Source organism: Candida theae (assembly GCF_024610275.1).
Source record: "Candida theae strain CBS 12239 chromosome Unknown scaffold61, whole genome shotgun sequence".
NCBI lineage: Eukaryota > Fungi > Ascomycota > Pichiomycetes > Serinales > Debaryomycetaceae > Lodderomyces > Lodderomyces theae.
Genome location: NW_026261472.1, coordinates 1 through 17,212, shown reverse-complemented (window position 1 = coordinate 17,212; position 17,212 = coordinate 1). Strand labels below are relative to the sequence as shown.

Genomic DNA, 17,212 nt, shown 5'->3' with positions numbered 1-17,212 from the left:
TGTTTGAACGATGTGTGCTTCTTTTCGAGGAATATGGATTGCTTGTAACTTACTGCCAAATGGTCTTTGAACTCGGACTTCTTAATCTCTTATCTAACGTGTTTTTTGTGGTGTCACAAACTTGCCACCAGTTAATGTGGTGACCCCTTTTTTGCTCTCGCCTCATTTCATTTTTTTTTTTTATCATAAAAGTTCAGCTTTCAACAACACCTTTACAATCATTTAACCCCATACATAGTGATGCCGTTCTTAGGTACGTATCAGCCCGCAGTTCATGCTTCATTCACACATCACCCATTCTAACAATAAGCAAGCTGTACCATTTTCTGTCAAAGTGGCGCTTGCGGTCGGAGGACTTGCGGGTGCGGGGTTGGCTGTAGCAAACAATAGGGAGGCCATATTGCAAGCTGCAGAAAACCTCTTCAACCGAGGTGCCGAATATTGTCACAAAAAGCTCGAGGAGAATAAAATAAAGAATCAGGGAGTTTTCGCTGATGGCTATGAAGACGACGCACTTGGTGAAGAGGCTGAAGGCAATTCTACCGGATACGAAAGTTTTACTGATATAAGTACTCCAAACACAACTGATTTTCTGGAGATAGACACAGACATCGAGTCTGCAGATGAGGATGACTTAGAGTTAGATTGAAGAAGTCGCAGGAGAGTCGTTACCTACAATATCTGTGGGAATATTTTCAAAAGTGCTGCTATTTATTTCCGGGGGTCCTTAGCTCACAACGGCAAGGACTATTATCAATACCACTATTGTCAAGGCTGTTAGCAAAATGCAGGACCATTTACTTTTCAGTTTTTGATAGTTGTTTGCTTTAGTTAGTTCTCTGTCTGCTTGTTGTGTATTACCGTGTAATTGCAATATATTGTCTTCGACTGTATTAAGTTGTTCTCCCTGTTGGTGTATAAGTTGATCCAAATCTTTGAAAATCGAATTCACCTCCATTATACCCTCTGTTACCTGTTCAATCTCTCGGTTTCGCTCTTCAGTTAGCTGTAAATGGTATTGTAGTTCGGTTTGTTCAATCAAGTCTTGATCAAGCTCAGGCTCCACTTGTACCTGGCTCTGAACTTGTCTTTCGTTGGTAGCATGATTAGGCTCTTTACCCACATTCAAGTCAATTTTAGAAATAATTGGAGTCACTCTCTTCTTTTCTTGATACACCTTCACTAACCGTTTAAACTTCTTCTCCAACTCATTAAACTCGGTAACAATTCTTTCCTTGATAACAATGTGGCGAGTACTAACCCTAACCTTGTCTGTGTCGTTGGATTTGTCTCCCGCAGAAACATTGATCAACTGGGACAAGTTTGCAATCAAGTGTTGTATTGCAGTCTGTAGCTCACTTATATGCTCTATTGAGGAGTCGAGATTAGACCGAAGCTGTACGCAGTCCCTTTTCGAGCCTAGCTGTCTCCGTTGTTGATCAAGTTGTGTAACTTGTTGATTAAATGTTTGTAGTTGCTTCGAAGTTTTATCAATAATCTTATCCAAATCGTTAGACTCCAGATCGGTATACTTGTCTGACGCAGCTTGCAGCAATAAGGGCTTCTTCTGAGCCTCGAGGTCGATATTAGCAAATGACATGTATTTTGTCTAACGTGGTAATTTTATTTCGGGAAGGTATTAGTTCTCTCGGTGTGTATGTTCTTTGGTGGGGAGACGGGAAAGAAAAATAAAAAAAAGAAGAAAGCTGGCCAAATTAGAACTTTCTTCATTCGAAATGTATACCACACTAAAGATACATACCCATGCTTAGGAAAGTGCAAAGCAAATTTCAGGAACAATCTCGATTTATACTTAGATCCATATCTGGGTATCAGATCAGTTTGACAATGTGGGTATATCGAGACTGATTGTAAAAAAACAGGTCTACTTTATACTTGCCCTTATTTCATATTGATGTTGTCACCTAAAAAAAAACTCGAGCTATAAATAAAGATGCATTATCTGTTCACCAGGGCTGATAGGCTGTTTGTGAATCTGCGTACTTACAAGCTATGAAGACGAGCTCATTAGCATTGGTCATGGTTTTCGCAATCCATTCTGTCGCCGGCTCAGCGATAACAGGGGCATGGCATGAAATCACTCTCAGCTCCAGAAGAGTTAAATCTTGGAATGACACCTCCTCCGGCGTTAACGTTACCATAGCTCCCGCAAGCAATGAAACTGCCCTGGCCACTGTCCAAGACCCCGGTCTCAATAACACTCAACTTGCAATTTTGTTGTTATCTTTACAAGACTATAATGCTCATAATCTTGAACCAAGCTTTGCTATGGATAAAAAAAGACGTTCTGATGTTTTTGATTTATTGGAAAAGAGATCCGATTTGCCACTATTGGATACAATATTACTGACTCTTAACAATACTGGCGTTGCCTTGACTGTGATTGATTATGTTTTGTTGCGTCCAGAATTATTAGACATAGTGATTCAGACAACAATATGGGTCATCAGATTGAGGTTGATTAACTTGGCCGACTTGATTATTGCTTTACAAAGATCGAATTTGATTATGGATGTGTTGACCTTGGGTTTAGAAGATTCTGAAATCTTGCCCGGATTAATCAACATTACCATTGAAATCTTGAAACAGAGTGGGTTAGATTTGGGGTTGTTGAGCAAGAGATTTGATGTCGAACCGGTTCAACCATTTAACTCAACGGTGGACCATTTGAGTAAGCGGGAGAATGCGTTGTTGGATCAGTTATTTTTGTCGTTGAGAGATTCGGGTTTGGCTGTTTCCGTAGTAAAGCACTTGTTGACTACACCGGCATTGGCCTCTCCCAACGCTCATTTCCTCGTTCTGATTTTGCAATCCCATGCACTTACATTAAGTGATTTACTTGCAGCTTTGAAGGAGTCTAATTTGATCTGGGATCTTGTTAGGCAGTTGTTGGGTGACCCACTGATCATAATTGAATTTGGTGGAACAATTGTACAGAGAGTTGCGCAAGGATTGATTCCGAAAGAATTGATTACAGGGTAGTGCAGTTTGGAGGGGAGGGATTTATATCTACGTAGGCTGTTTCCTTTCTCGTATTAATTATCGCTAATACTTTATGTACAATTGGTTGTAGAGCTTGTTACGCGCTTCAATCTTTCACAAAGACACGTCTGTGGAGGTTTTCTATTTTTTCTTTTTTCTGTTTCTTTGCCCTGCGTTTGATTTTTTAAAACTGTTTTGTTTATTCCAAATTGGTGCAGCTGTCCAATACTGCTTCTGTTGGTTACCATACACACGAATCACCTTTACCGTCCTTCCCCAGTAAAAAAAAAAAAGAAAAAACCGTTTCCAAAGCATGCTGACAAAGGCTGCAAAGAGAGAGAAGTTGCGCTTGCTACGGGAAGCTAGGAAAACCGGAGGAAGAGTTGTGCTAGATTCTGATGACGATGAATCTAACTTGAATGAGATATATGATGAAGTGGACGAAGAGACTTTCAGAGAACACAAAAGACATCAATTAATGAATGATGATTTCATTGTCGATGACAATGGAGAAGGATATGTTGATAATGGTGCTGACGAATGGGACGACTCCTCGCGTCCTAACTACTATTCTGATGAAGAGGATATTGATTCAAGCAAGAAGAGGCGCAAGACGAAGGAGGGTCAGAGACCCGCCAAAGTTGCAAAGACAGCACCAATAAACAACTTTTTCAAGTCAACTACTTCCAGGAATAACGACATCAAGAAGGTGGATATGAATATTGACGACATCCTTGAAGGTTTTGAAGACGTGCCACAGAAGAAATTCAGCATGGCCAAATCGTTTGCCAATTTCAAGAAAAGCAATACCAACAACAAAAAGAAGAAGCCAAGCACGTCCTTTACGTTCTCCACTATCGCTAAAGAAAAGAAGGCGCCACCAGTCGAAGCATTCAATGCATCTTCGGACTATACCATGGACTTTGATGATGTTGAACAACCTTCATCTCCAGTGACGACCATTGCCAGTGATTTAGCGGTCCAGGAAAAGGAGAACGTCGACCCTGCCTCGTCTCCTGGGAAAGAAGTGAAGGCAGAGAAAGCAACTTCCGAACAAGAAAGCGATTCCAATGATGATGATGATGATGTTATTTTTGCTAAAAGACCAAAAACAGCAGTCGTTAAAAGGGAAACCAAAGCAACAACTGTCTCCTCAGTCAAAACTGGTGCGATCTCGTCGTCGCCATCAAGACCTCCTTACACTGCATTTGCAAATCACACAGAAAAATTGGATGAACTGACCGTGAGCAGCGAAACCGGGTCTTTTAAAATGTTTTGGATGGACTATGCTGAGCTCGACAATTCATTGTTACTTTTTGGAAAGATTCAAACCAAGGATGGTAAATTGGCTTCGGGTGTGGTTCAAGTCAATGGGCTTTGTCGTGAGTTATATATATTACCTAAAGAAAACAAAGAAGCAGGGGATAACCAAAGATTTTCCACAGACGAGGTCCTTAAAGAGATCACCCCGATTTTTATGAAATATTATCATTTGGAAGCTCTAAGGGCAAAAACAGAGACTAAAAAGTATGCTTTTGAGTTGGCTACTATACCCAAGGAAGCAGAATATTTGAAAGTATTATTGCCTTATAATAACGATACAAATAAAAGGGTCCTCCCCTCGGACACCGAGGGCGAGACCTTTAGTCACATATTTGGAACCAATGCAAACATGTTTGAGTCTTTTGTCACACAGAGAAATATCATGGGTCCATGTTGGCTAGATATTCAAGGGGGAGATTTTACCGCTATTCAAAACTCGTCACACTGTCAAATTGAAGTTGCTGTTGCACTGCCAGGGAAGATAAGCGTTGTTGACAAATCTCCCCCAGCAGCTCCCAATTTGACATGCACCTCGATATCCGTGCAAACTGTGATGAACCCAAAACAAAATAAGCAAGAGGTTGTTTCCGTGTCTTTAGCAACTTATTTCAATTTGCCTCAAGATGCTCCCATTCCTGAAGATTTGAAGCCTGACGACGTAATTACATTTGCCAGGCCCGTTGGCATGGTTTCGTTTCCACCGGGGATTGCGCAATTGGCAAGTAAGGAGCAGTTCTCATTACGCACATGTCCCAATGAAAAGGTTTTGCTCAATGCGGTTGCTGCAAAAATCAAATCTGTTGATCCCGATATATTTATTGGACATAGGTTGGAAAATATTTCTTTAGATGTTTTGGTGCATCGAATGCATGATCATAAAGTGACTACCTGGTCAGCATTGGGTCGCAGAAATAGGAAGCAATGGCCACATTCTATCAACAATCAAGGGTCGGGCTTTAACAATAACTTGCTCATTCGTGAGGTCTTCCGGGGAAGATTATTGTGCGACATTGCCAATGAAATGGGACAGTCATTAACCACCAAGTGTCAATCGTGGGATTTGGTTGAGATGTATGAAGTGGTGTGCCACAAAAAGCATAATGCAATGGACATCAATTATCAAAATTCGAAATTCTCAGAAGACGCAACACTATTCATGCTTGCATTGCGAGAGAATGAAGTTAATGTGAAAATTGCCAGTGAAGTTGCATTTGCCATTCAAATTCTTTCGTTGTCGAAACAGTTGACCAACATTGCTGGAAATGCTTGGAGTCATACTTTAAGCGGTACCAGAGCCGGTCGAAATGAATACATTTTGTTGCACGAATTTAGGAGAAACAACTACATTGTGCCCGATAAAGAGGATTCAACTCATAAAAACACATCTTTTCAACAAGAAGCCCAATTGGAAAATGCCGAGGAAGACGTACAGACTGCTACATCAAACAAAAAGCCCAAGTATCAAGGTGGATTGGTTTTTGAGCCAGAAAAGGGGTTGCACAAGAATTACATTTTGGTTATGGATTTCAACTCGTTGTATCCTAGTATCATTCAGGAATATAACATTTGTTTCACCACTGTTGCGAGGGATAGATTCAATATCACGCATAATGAAGATAAGGATATGCCGGTGATCCCAGAAAATGATTCAGAGACGGGAGTTTTGCCACGATTGTTGAACACTTTAGTCACTCGTCGTCGAGAAGTGAAGAAGCTTTTGAAGGATCCGAAAAACACACCTTTCCAAAAAGCTCAGTATGACATTAAACAACAAGCATTGAAGTTGACAGCTAATTCCATGTATGGTTGTTTAGGTTACGTGAACTCCCGGTTCTATGCCAAGCCTTTGGCTATGTTGGTTACGAATAAAGGTCGTGAAATTTTAATGGATACGAGACAACTTGCCGAGTCAACGGGATTGAGGGTCGTTTACGGTGATACTGATTCGGTTATGATAGATACCGGTGCTCAAAGCTTGAAAGAGGCGATAAAAATTGGAGAAGAGTTTAAGGTGCAGGTAAATGAGCGGTACAGGATGTTGGAGATTGACATTGACAATGTGTTCAAGCGTTTGTTATTGCATACCAAGAAGAAGTATGCTGCGATGAATGTGTCAATAAACAAGGCTACTGGTGAAGAAATGACAGCATTGGAGGTTAAGGGATTGGATATGAGAAGACGTGAATACTGTCAACTCTCCAAAGATATCTCGACATATGTATTGATGAAAATTTTGTCGGAGTCAGATCCTGAAGAAGCGTTGCAGGATGTTTACGTGTATTTGGAAGAGATGCGGGACAAGATCCAGGGACATGAAATATCTGTTGACAAGTTTAAGATCAACACTAAACTTTCAAAAGACCCAAATAGCTACCCCAACGGGAAGACAATGCCTCAAGTACAGGTTGCTCTTCGTTTGAAAAAGGAAGGAAAAGTTATCAAGGCCGGTAGTGTCATATCCTACGTTGTTACTGCACCCTTTGACGAATCTGACAAGTCTACAACTGCTGAGAGGGCAAGAGCAATACAAGAGTTGTTATCCAAGAAGCTGGATTTGAAGCCAGACCCAATGTTTTATCTCGAGAAGCAAATTTTTGCTCCCGTTGAAAGATTGTTGGATAAAATCGACTCTGTTGATATGATGCGCGTGGCCACAAGCTTGGGTATTGATACTAAGCGCTATATCCTCAAGGTGAAGAATGAAGGCTTCAACGGAGAAATCACCTCAATTGAGTCCAATATTTCCGATGATGAGAGATTTAGACAATCCAGTTATTTAGTTTTGAGGTGCAATTGTGGACATGCATTCAGATTTGGTGGAATTCAATCGTCAAACGATTACCAAGTTACATTCAATGGTGTCACTTGTAAAAAATGTGACTACACTTTCCCCATAATCAAACTCACTGCGCAACTTGAATCAACCATACGGCAACACATTGCCTTATACTATTGTGGTTGGTTGGTTTGCGATGATACGTCATGTGGTATTCAAACAAGGCAAATCTCTGTGTATGGGAAACGATGCATTGGAGCTTCAGGTAAAGGATTGGACTGTCGAGGGGTGATGCGGTACAAGTACACTGATAAGGCCTTATACAATCAGTTGTTGTATTTCAATTCAATCTTTGATGCTGAAAAGACAAAAGCGGGCAAGTTGAGACCAATTGTTGATGCCCTAGAGGCGACGAGTGGCGAAGAGCAGCAAAAGATTGCCCAGGGACAAATTGATGCCTTGGTGGAACAAAATAAAGAGTTGTTTGGATACTGTCAAGACGTGATACTGAAGTATCTTGAAGAGTGCGGACGTAGATACGTCAACATGGGTTCCATTTTTGATTTCATGTCATAAGAAGACCGAGTTTTATGAATTAAGATTGATTTGTTCTAGTTTCAAATGTAGTGTGCGTTAGATTTGTAGCTAATGCAGTGATTTGACAAGCTCATTGCAGAGCCATTCTTTACTAATCAAAATTAAATGACATTAAAATTACAAAATAACTAGCTATGAATTAATATACAATGCTGAAAAATCGCCTTATTTTTCACCGTTTCTTTTCAATGGTAGTCTCACTCGCCTCTGTTTCTTGCTTCGATGACGAGGAAGGCAGTGGAACATCAAGTACATTTTCAGTTGCAGCAGTTCCTGCTGTGCTAGTTGCATGATTCGTGGTGTTCTCTCCGTGTGGCTCGGTATTCGTAGTCCGTGACAGTGGTGGTGGGCCCTCTGGTCTTGATATATTTGATAAAGTAGTGGTTGTATTCCTTCTTGGTGGAGGTCCCACGGGTCTGCTTATATCAGCAAGGTCATCATCATTGTCATTGGTGTAGTTGGTATGGGCTTCGTGCAGCGGTGAGTCGGTTCGAGGGTTTTGGTTTAAAGTCGGCGATAAAGGCGTAGCCCCGGTAATTGTATGCGACGTGATTGCACTCCCGGTTCTTTGATGTGTTTCCGGAGGGTGTTGCAACGCCAGTTTTGCATTTGGGTTGGGATGGAAGGTCCCATTTGAGTCATAATAACCCATGTCAAACTCATTTGCAGTAGCTGTATACGTGGGTACATAAGCACTGGGCAAATCGGGATCTCTAATATGATCTGGTTGATGGTATTGTGTTTGAGACTGTCTGTATGACGGTGGAGTAAGCCATCTAGTTCCATAGATTGGTTGTTCTCCATGTTGGGCTCTTTTCTTGTTGACTCTAATGGTACCCAATACCACAATAATGATCAAAACAGCAAATATGGCAAAGAAAGCCCATCTGGCTCCATCAGATCCGCTCCAATAATCATCATCCCAATCACGCTTGAATGCGATGTTGTTTATTTCAGTTATGTCTTTGAGGATATACGGCATTATACTTATTCGGTGGTTGGTGTGCTGTTGTATAAATGGTGGCGGGGAGGGTGGTGTTGACTGGGCTTAGTTGCGCAAATAGAAAATGACGTCGTTTGAAAAGGAGAAACTGTGCAAATTCGTAAAGTGAAGATGTACTAGTTGGTTTCTGATCAACGGAAGCAGTACCTGAGATGTGTCTGCTAATGGTTACTGAGTAGCGAGGCTATAAAGTGATAGCAAATATAGTTACCGGATCTGTAACTATTATGAACTAATAAATGAATGAGTGTTGTGAATATTAATAAAAATAAAAATAAAATTTAATTGTTTTTCTTTCGGTTATTACAAATCATTCAACAATAAGATATTATTGTACACCTGTGACACACGTTCTCTCTCTTTCTCTCTACATATATATATATATATATATACAGACAATGTAAGACATAATGTCTAGAGGCGAGATAGAAGTGTGTGTCGTATATGCACAAAAGTAGGTTAAGATTATCTGTAGCTGAATGGTTAATATTTTATAATGTCAAGAGAGGCTGGGCTAATTGGGCCGACTACAAGACGGAAAAGACACACACACAAACACAAATCTGTATCCGATACCAACTATTCTTATACTCAGGTTTCCGATCTCTAGTATTGCTAGAGACAGAGGACGCACAATCAAAAGGAAACTGACAGTACCAGTATTGGGTTGCGAAGTTAACACTGCCCCATCCCCCTTCACACTCCATGTTATTATGAATCCAATAAGGTTCGATTTCTCCTTTCTGACGCAAGATACCTTAAGACGCACAGCCGATCTCTTTGCAACCAAAATAGACACACACAGTGCTGTTTCACACTTACACTTAAAAGATCAAGGCCGTACTCACTCAAGAGCATGAAGTAATGAATACATATACAAGGGTAATTGAAGTGAAGAATGATTCATCAAGGTATGTCCCAAAAAAGAAAAAAAAAAAAAGGGGGTCGAATTTTTACTTTCTGGAATCTCTTTAGCTATTAACTGCATAATTAGCTCTAAGCTCGAAGTACTTAATCACATTTGGCAGCAGCTTATGTTTGCATTTGAAAGTCAAGAAAACATCTCACTTGTTGTGTCTCAGAACTTAGGTGAGTCTCACGCCCATAGAAAGCTTAGTCTGTTTACCACGCCGTCAATTTTCGAAACAGATTGCGTCAAACTTGCAGCCATCATCAAGTTGATCAAAGTTTTGAAAACAAACCTAATACAAAACAAGACTACAACGATTAGAGACATATACTATAAGGATGTGGAAATCTTCAACAAGGACCAAGAAGAATGTAGGAAACTGCTCACTGGTTTGGTTGAGGATGGTCTAGGGTGGTCTTTGATCCAAGACTTTAATATCCACCCAGCTCAAAAAGGGTTGATGTATGGAAACATTTTTAAACAAATGGATGAGCCCACGTTAATCCCCATTGACTACTGTAATTACTTCAAATGCAATGTTACGATACCTCTTGGAAGCTCATTAGTGCTAATCGTGGTCGAAAAGGATGCAATCCTACACTCATTTAGTAAATTTATGGAAAACAAGCTTGGCACACTAGACTACAAATTTGTTGTAATTACTGGGAAGGGGTTCTCAGATAATTTGACCCGACGCTTTGCTACTTGGTTAACACAAACTTATCGCACAACAAGTTTAGGTTTTTTCGACTCCGATGCCCACGGGATACTCATATACAAACAGTTCAAGAGTAATGTCTCCCAGATTCAGTACTCGGGTATGTATCTACTTGACTCGAGTCCCGGTTCCCACTTGACAATCACAGCGCGTGATATTTCAATCATGACAAACCTTGCTTCTCATTGGGTAAGTAATTTGGGGCCACGAGTCTCCAGAGAATTAACAAGAGGCTTGTACTTGTACAAAAAGGCAGAAATGAACGTTGTTTCTGCGGAAGACTACAACCAATATATTCTCGACAAGGTTTGCAAAGCCCAGAGAGGCACGTGAAACCAAGCAAAAGCCTCACACAACACAAAACTATTCCAAGCAAAAAAAAAAAAAAAAAAAGAGACCAAAACAAAAAGAGAAAAAAAAAAAAGCTCAGGAGTCTCAACAAATTTTTCAACTTCGTCAAATTGCTGCCTTTTTTTTTGTCTCTTTTTTTTTCATTCTTCCATTGAATCAGTAGAACACATCAAAAATGTCTTTCCAAACCCGTCAAATTGGTGCTGCTAACACCTTAGATTATAAGGTTTACCTTGAAGAAAATGGGAAACCAATTTCTCCATTCCACGATATTCCATTGTATGCCAACGAAGAAAAAACCATTCTCAACATGGTTGTTGAAGTTCCAAGATGGACTAATGCCAAGTTGGAAATCTCCAAGGATATCAAGTTGAACCCAATTATTCAAGATACTAAAAAGGGCAAATTGAGATTTGTCCGTAACTGTTTCCCACATCACGGATACATTCACAACTACGGTGCATTCCCACAAACCTGGGAAGATCCAAATGTCTCTCATCCAGAAACTAAAGCCAAGGGTGACAACGATCCATTGGATGTTTGTGAAATTGGTGAAAAAGTCGCCACTGTTGGTGAAGTCAAGCAAGTGAAAGTTTTGGGTGTGATGGCTCTTTTGGATGAGGGTGAAACCGACTGGAAGGTCATTGTTATTGACGTCAATGATCCATTGGCTCCAAAATTGAACGACATTGAAGATGTTGAAACTCATTTACCAGGTTTGTTGAGGGCCACTAACGAATGGTTCAGAATCTACAAAATTCCAGATGGAAAACCAGAAAATCAATTTGCATTCAGTGGTGAATGTAAAAACAAAAAATACGCAGAGGAAGTTATCAATGAAACCCACGAAGCTTGGGAAAAATTGATTGCTGGACAAAGTGTTGACTCAAAGGGAATTGAATTGGTCAACACCACCTTGTCAAAAACCGCCACTTATGAACCTAATGTCGAAATTCCAGCTGCTGCTCCTGCTCAAGCTGCTCCAATTGACAAGTCTATTGACAAGTGGTTCTTCATCTCTGGTGCTCATTAGTTTGTATAAGTGTAAATGAATTTTTAAGGAGGCCTCATTTTTTTTTTTTATGCCACCTGAATCGGCAGATGTAGTTAAATGATATTTCCCAATTGGGACTCTTCTCCGGTCCGAGGTTCTTGCAACTTGTAACTCAGTTTTTCTATTACTCCTCTAAATTAGTAATCTCATATCAAAGCCATCACTCAAATTATCACAACATATCTATCACCACTTGGTTTACTACTTGACTACGAAGATTACAGCTCCCGTATTTTTTTGTGCGACCAAAATTCGGTGAAATTTCTCGGGACTCTTCTCCGGTCCGAGGTTCTTGTAACTTGTAACTTAGTTTTTCTATTACTCCTCAAAATTAGTAATTTCAGATAAAATCCATCAGCACGAACCTTGAAGCTATAAATGATTGATTTTTTTGTCAGCAATTCGCATTTCTAAACTCCACTAATCGTATTCCCACAAATTGCGTCTGCAAAAGCAAAAAATGTCATCCACTAAACAAGTCATAATCGTTGGTGGGTCTTATGCTGCGATATTGGCATTAAAGACATTGCTAGCAGCCACGAAGGCGGTCAAATTAGATATCACCGTAGTCGCGCCAAACGAAAAGGCATTCTTCAACATATGCGTTCCACGGTTATTGATTGAGAATGTCTCAATTGAGAAAATTGCGTTTCCTCTTGGTGAATCGATAAATAATTTGGTCCAAGGAACAATTCATAGAGCTATACACATACAACTGAGTGTGACGCAAGTTGATTTCAATAAGAAAAGTGTGACAATTGCCGATGGATCTGAGTTGACCTATGACAATTTGATTCTTGCTTCAGGTGCTAGGTCAGTTTCGCCAATTTGGAAACTTGATTCAATCAAAGATATTGATTACACTTTGGACTCAATTAAAGAGGCCAGTGCCCAGATCAAAAATGCAAAGTCAATTGCTATAATTGGTGGTGGAACTACTGGTGTTGAAACAGCTGGTGAATTGGGACATGAATTCAAGGGTGGAAAAGAGATTGTGTTGTATACGGGTTCACTGGGACCATTATCCAAGGTATTGCCCAATCATGTCTCCTCCGTTACTGACAAGTTGAAGAAACTCAACATTGAGATTGTCAATAACCAGCTCGTTAAGAAACAGGGCAAGTCTACAATTGCTCTTGAAGATGGTACCACTCGTGACTTTGATGTCATTCTTGAAGCATATAAATTATTACCTAATACTGAATATTTACCACAAGAAGTGTTGGACAAGCGAAGCTATGTGATAACTGATGAATTTTTCCGGTTGCGTGACCATCACGAGGTTATATGTCTTGGTGATATACTTGCTTTAGGACAGCAGTCGCTAGTTGATTTGACGTACAACCAAAAGCCAGTATTCACCAAGACAGTTTCTTGCGAGGTATTTGGAGATTCGAGTGTCAAATTGGCTCCATATGTGAAACCAACAAAGGCTACTGTTTTAGTGCCTATTGGTAGAGATGGTGGTGTTGGGGCTGTTTTCGGGTTTTCTATCCCAAGCTTTGTGGTTTGGTTAGCAAAGTCTAGAAATTTCGTGATTCCTAAAGCGCCGGGATTCTTTACATAGATCTCTGTAGTTGCAGCTAGAAATATACATAGTAGCCGGAGCCGGAAAACTGTTGTATGAATTGTGGCGACGCATCATACACAAAATAGAAAAACCTGAGAGTCGCGACGAAACCCACAACAGAACAGCAGCAGCAGCAGCAGCAGCAGCAACAGCAACAGAACAGCAACAACAACAACAGCAAAATTTGACCCTTTCCTGACCCACTTGCTATCTATATGTTTACATGGATGATTTTAAACAGTTGGATTCGGGTGGATTTCAAAGTTCTCACAAGTTCCCATATCTAGTCGGCTTATTAAGCAATTACGGCAAATCTGTTGTAGATCTAATCCACTACTACGAAGACACAGACGATTATTCAGAACTAGCCAAATTGATTAACCGACCAGTCGGCGAGATTTTCCAATATTTCAAAGCACTACAGAATGATTTGGTAATACAACCGAGCGACGTGGACGGCTTGTTCGACGAAGAGGAAGCAATATCCACTGGGTTGCCATTTATAGATCAAGAATTGCGTGGTGACTCTGGCGGTGTTGGCGGTGGCAGCTGCGGTGGAATCCCTTTTGGTGAGGTGACGGAAGTATTCGGTGCCAGCGGGTGTGGGAAATCGCAGTTTCTTTACCAGTTGCTCCGCAACTGCGTTATGCAGTATCCTCATAGTAAACCGATTCATATTGCTACTGAGACATTTATGGAGTCCAAAAGATTGGCAGATATGTTTGAATCTGATTTGGATGGACGGGAAATTGATACAAAATTGGACCAAATACGTTATATATACTGTCCTGACTTGGAAAGTCAAGATCACATTTTATTCACGCAGTTGCCAACAAAATTGCTACAAGACAAATCACATACTAAATTACTTGTTGTTGATTCAATTGCCCATCATTTCAGACGAGAGGATTCGACGTCAAATGTCAATTTTCTAAAAGACAAGATAGAAGAGCAAGCGCAGCAACTCGAGGGCGATGTGGAATTCCAGGAGCTAAGACGAACAAAGAATCGATACATGAAGTTGGTGGGCAACAAGACTACGAAATATGCAACAAGGTCAACAAAGTTACATTACCTAAGCTTGATGTACCGTCATTTAACTAGATTGGCTAGGGAGTTTAATATTGCCATAGTGGTGGTGAATCAAGTTAGTGACCATACCGCTGATTTCGCCAAGGCCAAGCAATCTATCATTGACGATGAAGATTTGTCTTATCCTTTAAATCTAGACTTCCAGATTCCGATAGCGTCTGGATGGGACCCGAAAGCCATATTCAAATACTTGCCTCCATCACATGTACAATTGAATGAACGAGATTTGGAATTGTTGGATTTAGAATTACAAAAGTCATTTGATTCAGTCTCTTCCTCAAACAAGCGACAAAAAGTCACCGATGAAAACGGCACCAGATCTGTACCTGTGGAGGAAGATCCCCGATTGAACAAGAAGAGAATTGTCGATTTGCGTGAAAGTCAAGCAGACTTGATAAGGAAGGCTCATGAGTTGAAAAATAAGAGTACAAAGAGAATTGTCCCCACTATGGGGTATCCGTGGGCAACAAGAATTCAAAATAGGATTATGTTGATGAAGACTTACAAGCCCCAATTAAAGACGAGAGAAGAATTGGTTAAAGAGAATGAGGCCAATGGAGGAGTGGATTTGGAAACTGGATTATCCTATGCGCAGCTTTGTGAGGGTTTTAACTTGGGCTCGACTGGCAGTAGAGAGCAGTCACAGAAGCTGTTGCAGCAACAAAAACAACAACAACAACAACTGTCTGGCTCAAAATCTTCAACTAGTTCCAGTGTCGATCCCAAATCGAGTGTTTCTCTGTTGATCAAAGGTTGGCAAGTTGAACGGTTCATCAAAGTAGTTCAGAGTACACATAATGCGAGCAATGATAGGTTCAAAAATTATGCCTTCACAATTGGTCAGGGAGGATTGAAGCAGGCCTGATCGCAGCCGGAGTTGGGGGGGGCATCTTTTTACTTTCTTTCTTTCTTTTTGTTTCTGTTTTTGTTTTTGTATTGTCAAATAGAAGAGTGTATTTATTTCGATGGATGTTATTCTGTGCCTACTTGCAGATTGCTCCCGATTAGGGTAATTTTGTCGCTCTTTGTACGCGAAAACTACAGCGGCGGGGGCACACGCAAAACGGAAGAAGAAAAACGTGGTCGTGTATAAAGTAAACATAAACAAATCTCTCAAAGTAACATCAACATCTAACTACAACCAAAACTATAATCATCATCACTTATTCACTTTTGAGACAAACAGTTAGGAGATAACTCACCACTTTTTGTGCTGAACAGAATAATCATGAAGGTGTGTACTAATATCATATCATTTATTGAACTCCTCCGGCTCGGTCATAACCGTTTAAGTTCTTCCAAGCGCTGGGGGGTGGAGGTGAGGGGGAAGTTGGAAGTAGGGTTCTGGGGTTGAATTGTTCCCCACATCCCCCATCCTCATCCCCGCCCCCATTGCAATAAACAATATACTAACTAACACTTTTATCAGTACATTGATGAGATTGACCTTGAATTGGTCAATCAAGAACTAAATTTCACCCTGGCTGATAACTCGTTGCAAATTAGAGGAGGATGTGAGCTATTCACTACGAAGCCAATTGCATCGGATCGGAAACTATTCAAAACTATTGATAAACATTTGGATCAGATAATTGAGGATAATATAATATCCCGGTCTTTAGAGAAGGAACGGCAGAATTCGATATCGTCGCTATTCGGCACTAGTGGAAGTCCTCAAGATGTTCGAATACAGGAGCAACTGCAGCTACAACACCCACAGCAGCAGCAAAGACAACGAAGGTCTAGCTCAACGCTGACGAAAATCCAGTTCCACAAATCAGTGGTTCCCGACATTAAGGATCCTGAGCATACACCCAATGCCTCTTTGCTTTCGAAATCATTGAATGCAACCGATGACAGTTTCTCCAATGATGCTGAACAACAACAAGATGAGCACGCCATTGATGATTCACCATTTGGTCCCTTGAAGAACACAACAACGAGACGCACGTTTGCTTACCTTATTGGGATCTTGAACCATACTTTTCCAGATCAAGATTTCAGTGATCTTCAACCTACTCATGACTTCATCAAGGTCCCCGTATCCGATTTGCTTACTAAGTTTGATAACTTGTTGATGTCATTGGGCAAGAAAAGCGATGTCCTACACTGGATGTGGGACATTCTTGACTCATATATGGAAGTTTTGCCTTCCAAAACGTCGTCTCCATACCTAGCTGCTCAGGATACGGAAACAATTGAACATCATTCCGAAATCAGCACAAATAGGAAGAATAGCGTCAATAATGGCAGTAGTAGGCAAGGATCCCCGCCAAACTCCAAAGCTGTTGGTCAAGAAAGTTGCAGTATTTACCTGTTTGAACCAGCTAATGATTCTATATTTGAGGATATAGCGTACCCTTATCAGCCCATGTGGAGCTATTTCTGGTTCATTTATAATAAAAAGAGAAAGAGGGTTGCTTTTATTCGGTTGATAGCTATAAACAAAGCTGATTTGGAGGAGGAAGAGTCAGATACCAATAATGGTGGGGACGAAGACGTGGATGTGGTTGGTAGTATCGAGATTTCGTAATCTTCGTACAGTTTATCTGGAAATAGTGAAAATTGTTGATATCTAGAGCATAGTAAATCACGTGGTTGAAGCTACCGACAGTTGTAGTACAATAAAACTAAACTACAATAAATCAAAGGAAATTGATTTGAGTGAAAGAGTGTGCTGAGCACTGATTCTTGTGTCTGACCCCGTATCAAACCTTACTTTACATTCAGGACTAACAGTTCTATCGCAACACGTAAACTGGCCATTTATTAACAGCATATTTGGAAATTGGATGTAGAAACTGTCACGTGTGTG

The 17,212-nt window shown here is 40.5% G+C and overlaps 10 protein-coding genes across 10 annotated transcripts; 8 read left to right on the top strand and 2 right to left on the bottom strand. All coding sequences in view use genetic code 12, as the record gives it.

The window, feature by feature from the left end:
* Positions 1-240: 240 nt before the first annotated feature.
* On the top strand, positions 241-649 carry KGF57_004293 (uncharacterized protein; the record flags this gene model as incomplete). Its single annotated transcript, XM_051753787.1, has 2 exons — positions 241-253; positions 315-649. 2 exons carry the CDS (start codon positions 241-243, stop codon positions 647-649), a joined length of 348 nt encoding a protein of 115 aa, XP_051607221.1.
* A 78-nt stretch (positions 650-727) lies between these two features.
* On the bottom strand, positions 728-1,600 carry VAM3 (SNAP receptor; the record flags this gene model as incomplete). Its single annotated transcript, XM_051753786.1, has 1 exon — positions 728-1,600. The coding sequence occupies one exon, from the start codon at positions 1,598-1,600 to the stop codon at positions 728-730; it is 873 nt and encodes a 290-aa protein (XP_051607220.1).
* A 413-nt stretch (positions 1,601-2,013) lies between these two features.
* KGF57_004291 (uncharacterized protein) lies at positions 2,014-3,003 on the top strand (the record flags this gene model as incomplete). Its single annotated transcript, XM_051753785.1, has 1 exon — positions 2,014-3,003. One exon carries the CDS (start codon positions 2,014-2,016, stop codon positions 3,001-3,003), a length of 990 nt encoding a protein of 329 aa, XP_051607219.1.
* A 313-nt stretch (positions 3,004-3,316) lies between these two features.
* On the top strand, positions 3,317-7,678 carry POL1 (DNA-directed DNA polymerase alpha catalytic subunit; the record flags this gene model as incomplete). Its single annotated transcript, XM_051753784.1, has 1 exon — positions 3,317-7,678. One exon carries the CDS (start codon positions 3,317-3,319, stop codon positions 7,676-7,678), a length of 4,362 nt encoding a protein of 1,453 aa, XP_051607218.1.
* Positions 7,679-7,871: 193 nt separating this feature from the next.
* KGF57_004289 (uncharacterized protein) lies at positions 7,872-8,681 on the bottom strand (the record flags this gene model as incomplete). The annotated part of the gene is made up of 1 exon (XM_051753783.1): positions 7,872-8,681. One exon carries the CDS (start codon positions 8,679-8,681, stop codon positions 7,872-7,874), a length of 810 nt encoding a protein of 269 aa, XP_051607217.1.
* A 1,055-nt stretch (positions 8,682-9,736) lies between these two features.
* Positions 9,737-10,663, top strand: SPO11 (Spo11p; the record flags this gene model as incomplete). The annotated part of the gene is made up of 1 exon (XM_051753782.1): positions 9,737-10,663. The coding sequence occupies one exon, from the start codon at positions 9,737-9,739 to the stop codon at positions 10,661-10,663; it is 927 nt and encodes a 308-aa protein (XP_051607216.1).
* Positions 10,664-10,856: 193 nt separating this feature from the next.
* Positions 10,857-11,714, top strand: IPP1 (inorganic diphosphatase; the record flags this gene model as incomplete). Its single annotated transcript, XM_051753780.1, has 1 exon — positions 10,857-11,714. One exon carries the CDS (start codon positions 10,857-10,859, stop codon positions 11,712-11,714), a length of 858 nt encoding a protein of 285 aa, XP_051607215.1.
* Positions 11,715-12,195: 481 nt separating this feature from the next.
* On the top strand, positions 12,196-13,302 carry KGF57_004286 (uncharacterized protein; the record flags this gene model as incomplete). Its single annotated transcript, XM_051753779.1, has 1 exon — positions 12,196-13,302. The coding sequence occupies one exon, from the start codon at positions 12,196-12,198 to the stop codon at positions 13,300-13,302; it is 1,107 nt and encodes a 368-aa protein (XP_051607214.1).
* A 226-nt stretch (positions 13,303-13,528) lies between these two features.
* RAD57 (putative DNA-dependent ATPase) lies at positions 13,529-15,262 on the top strand (the record flags this gene model as incomplete). Its single annotated transcript, XM_051753778.1, has 1 exon — positions 13,529-15,262. The coding sequence occupies one exon, from the start codon at positions 13,529-13,531 to the stop codon at positions 15,260-15,262; it is 1,734 nt and encodes a 577-aa protein (XP_051607213.1).
* A 363-nt stretch (positions 15,263-15,625) lies between these two features.
* Positions 15,626-16,930, top strand: MAF1 (RNA polymerase III-inhibiting protein; the record flags this gene model as incomplete). Its single annotated transcript, XM_051753777.1, has 2 exons — positions 15,626-15,709; positions 15,827-16,930. The coding sequence occupies 2 exons, from the start codon at positions 15,626-15,628 to the stop codon at positions 16,928-16,930; spliced, it is 1,188 nt and encodes a 395-aa protein (XP_051607212.1).
* Positions 16,931-17,212: the final 282 nt, after the last annotated feature.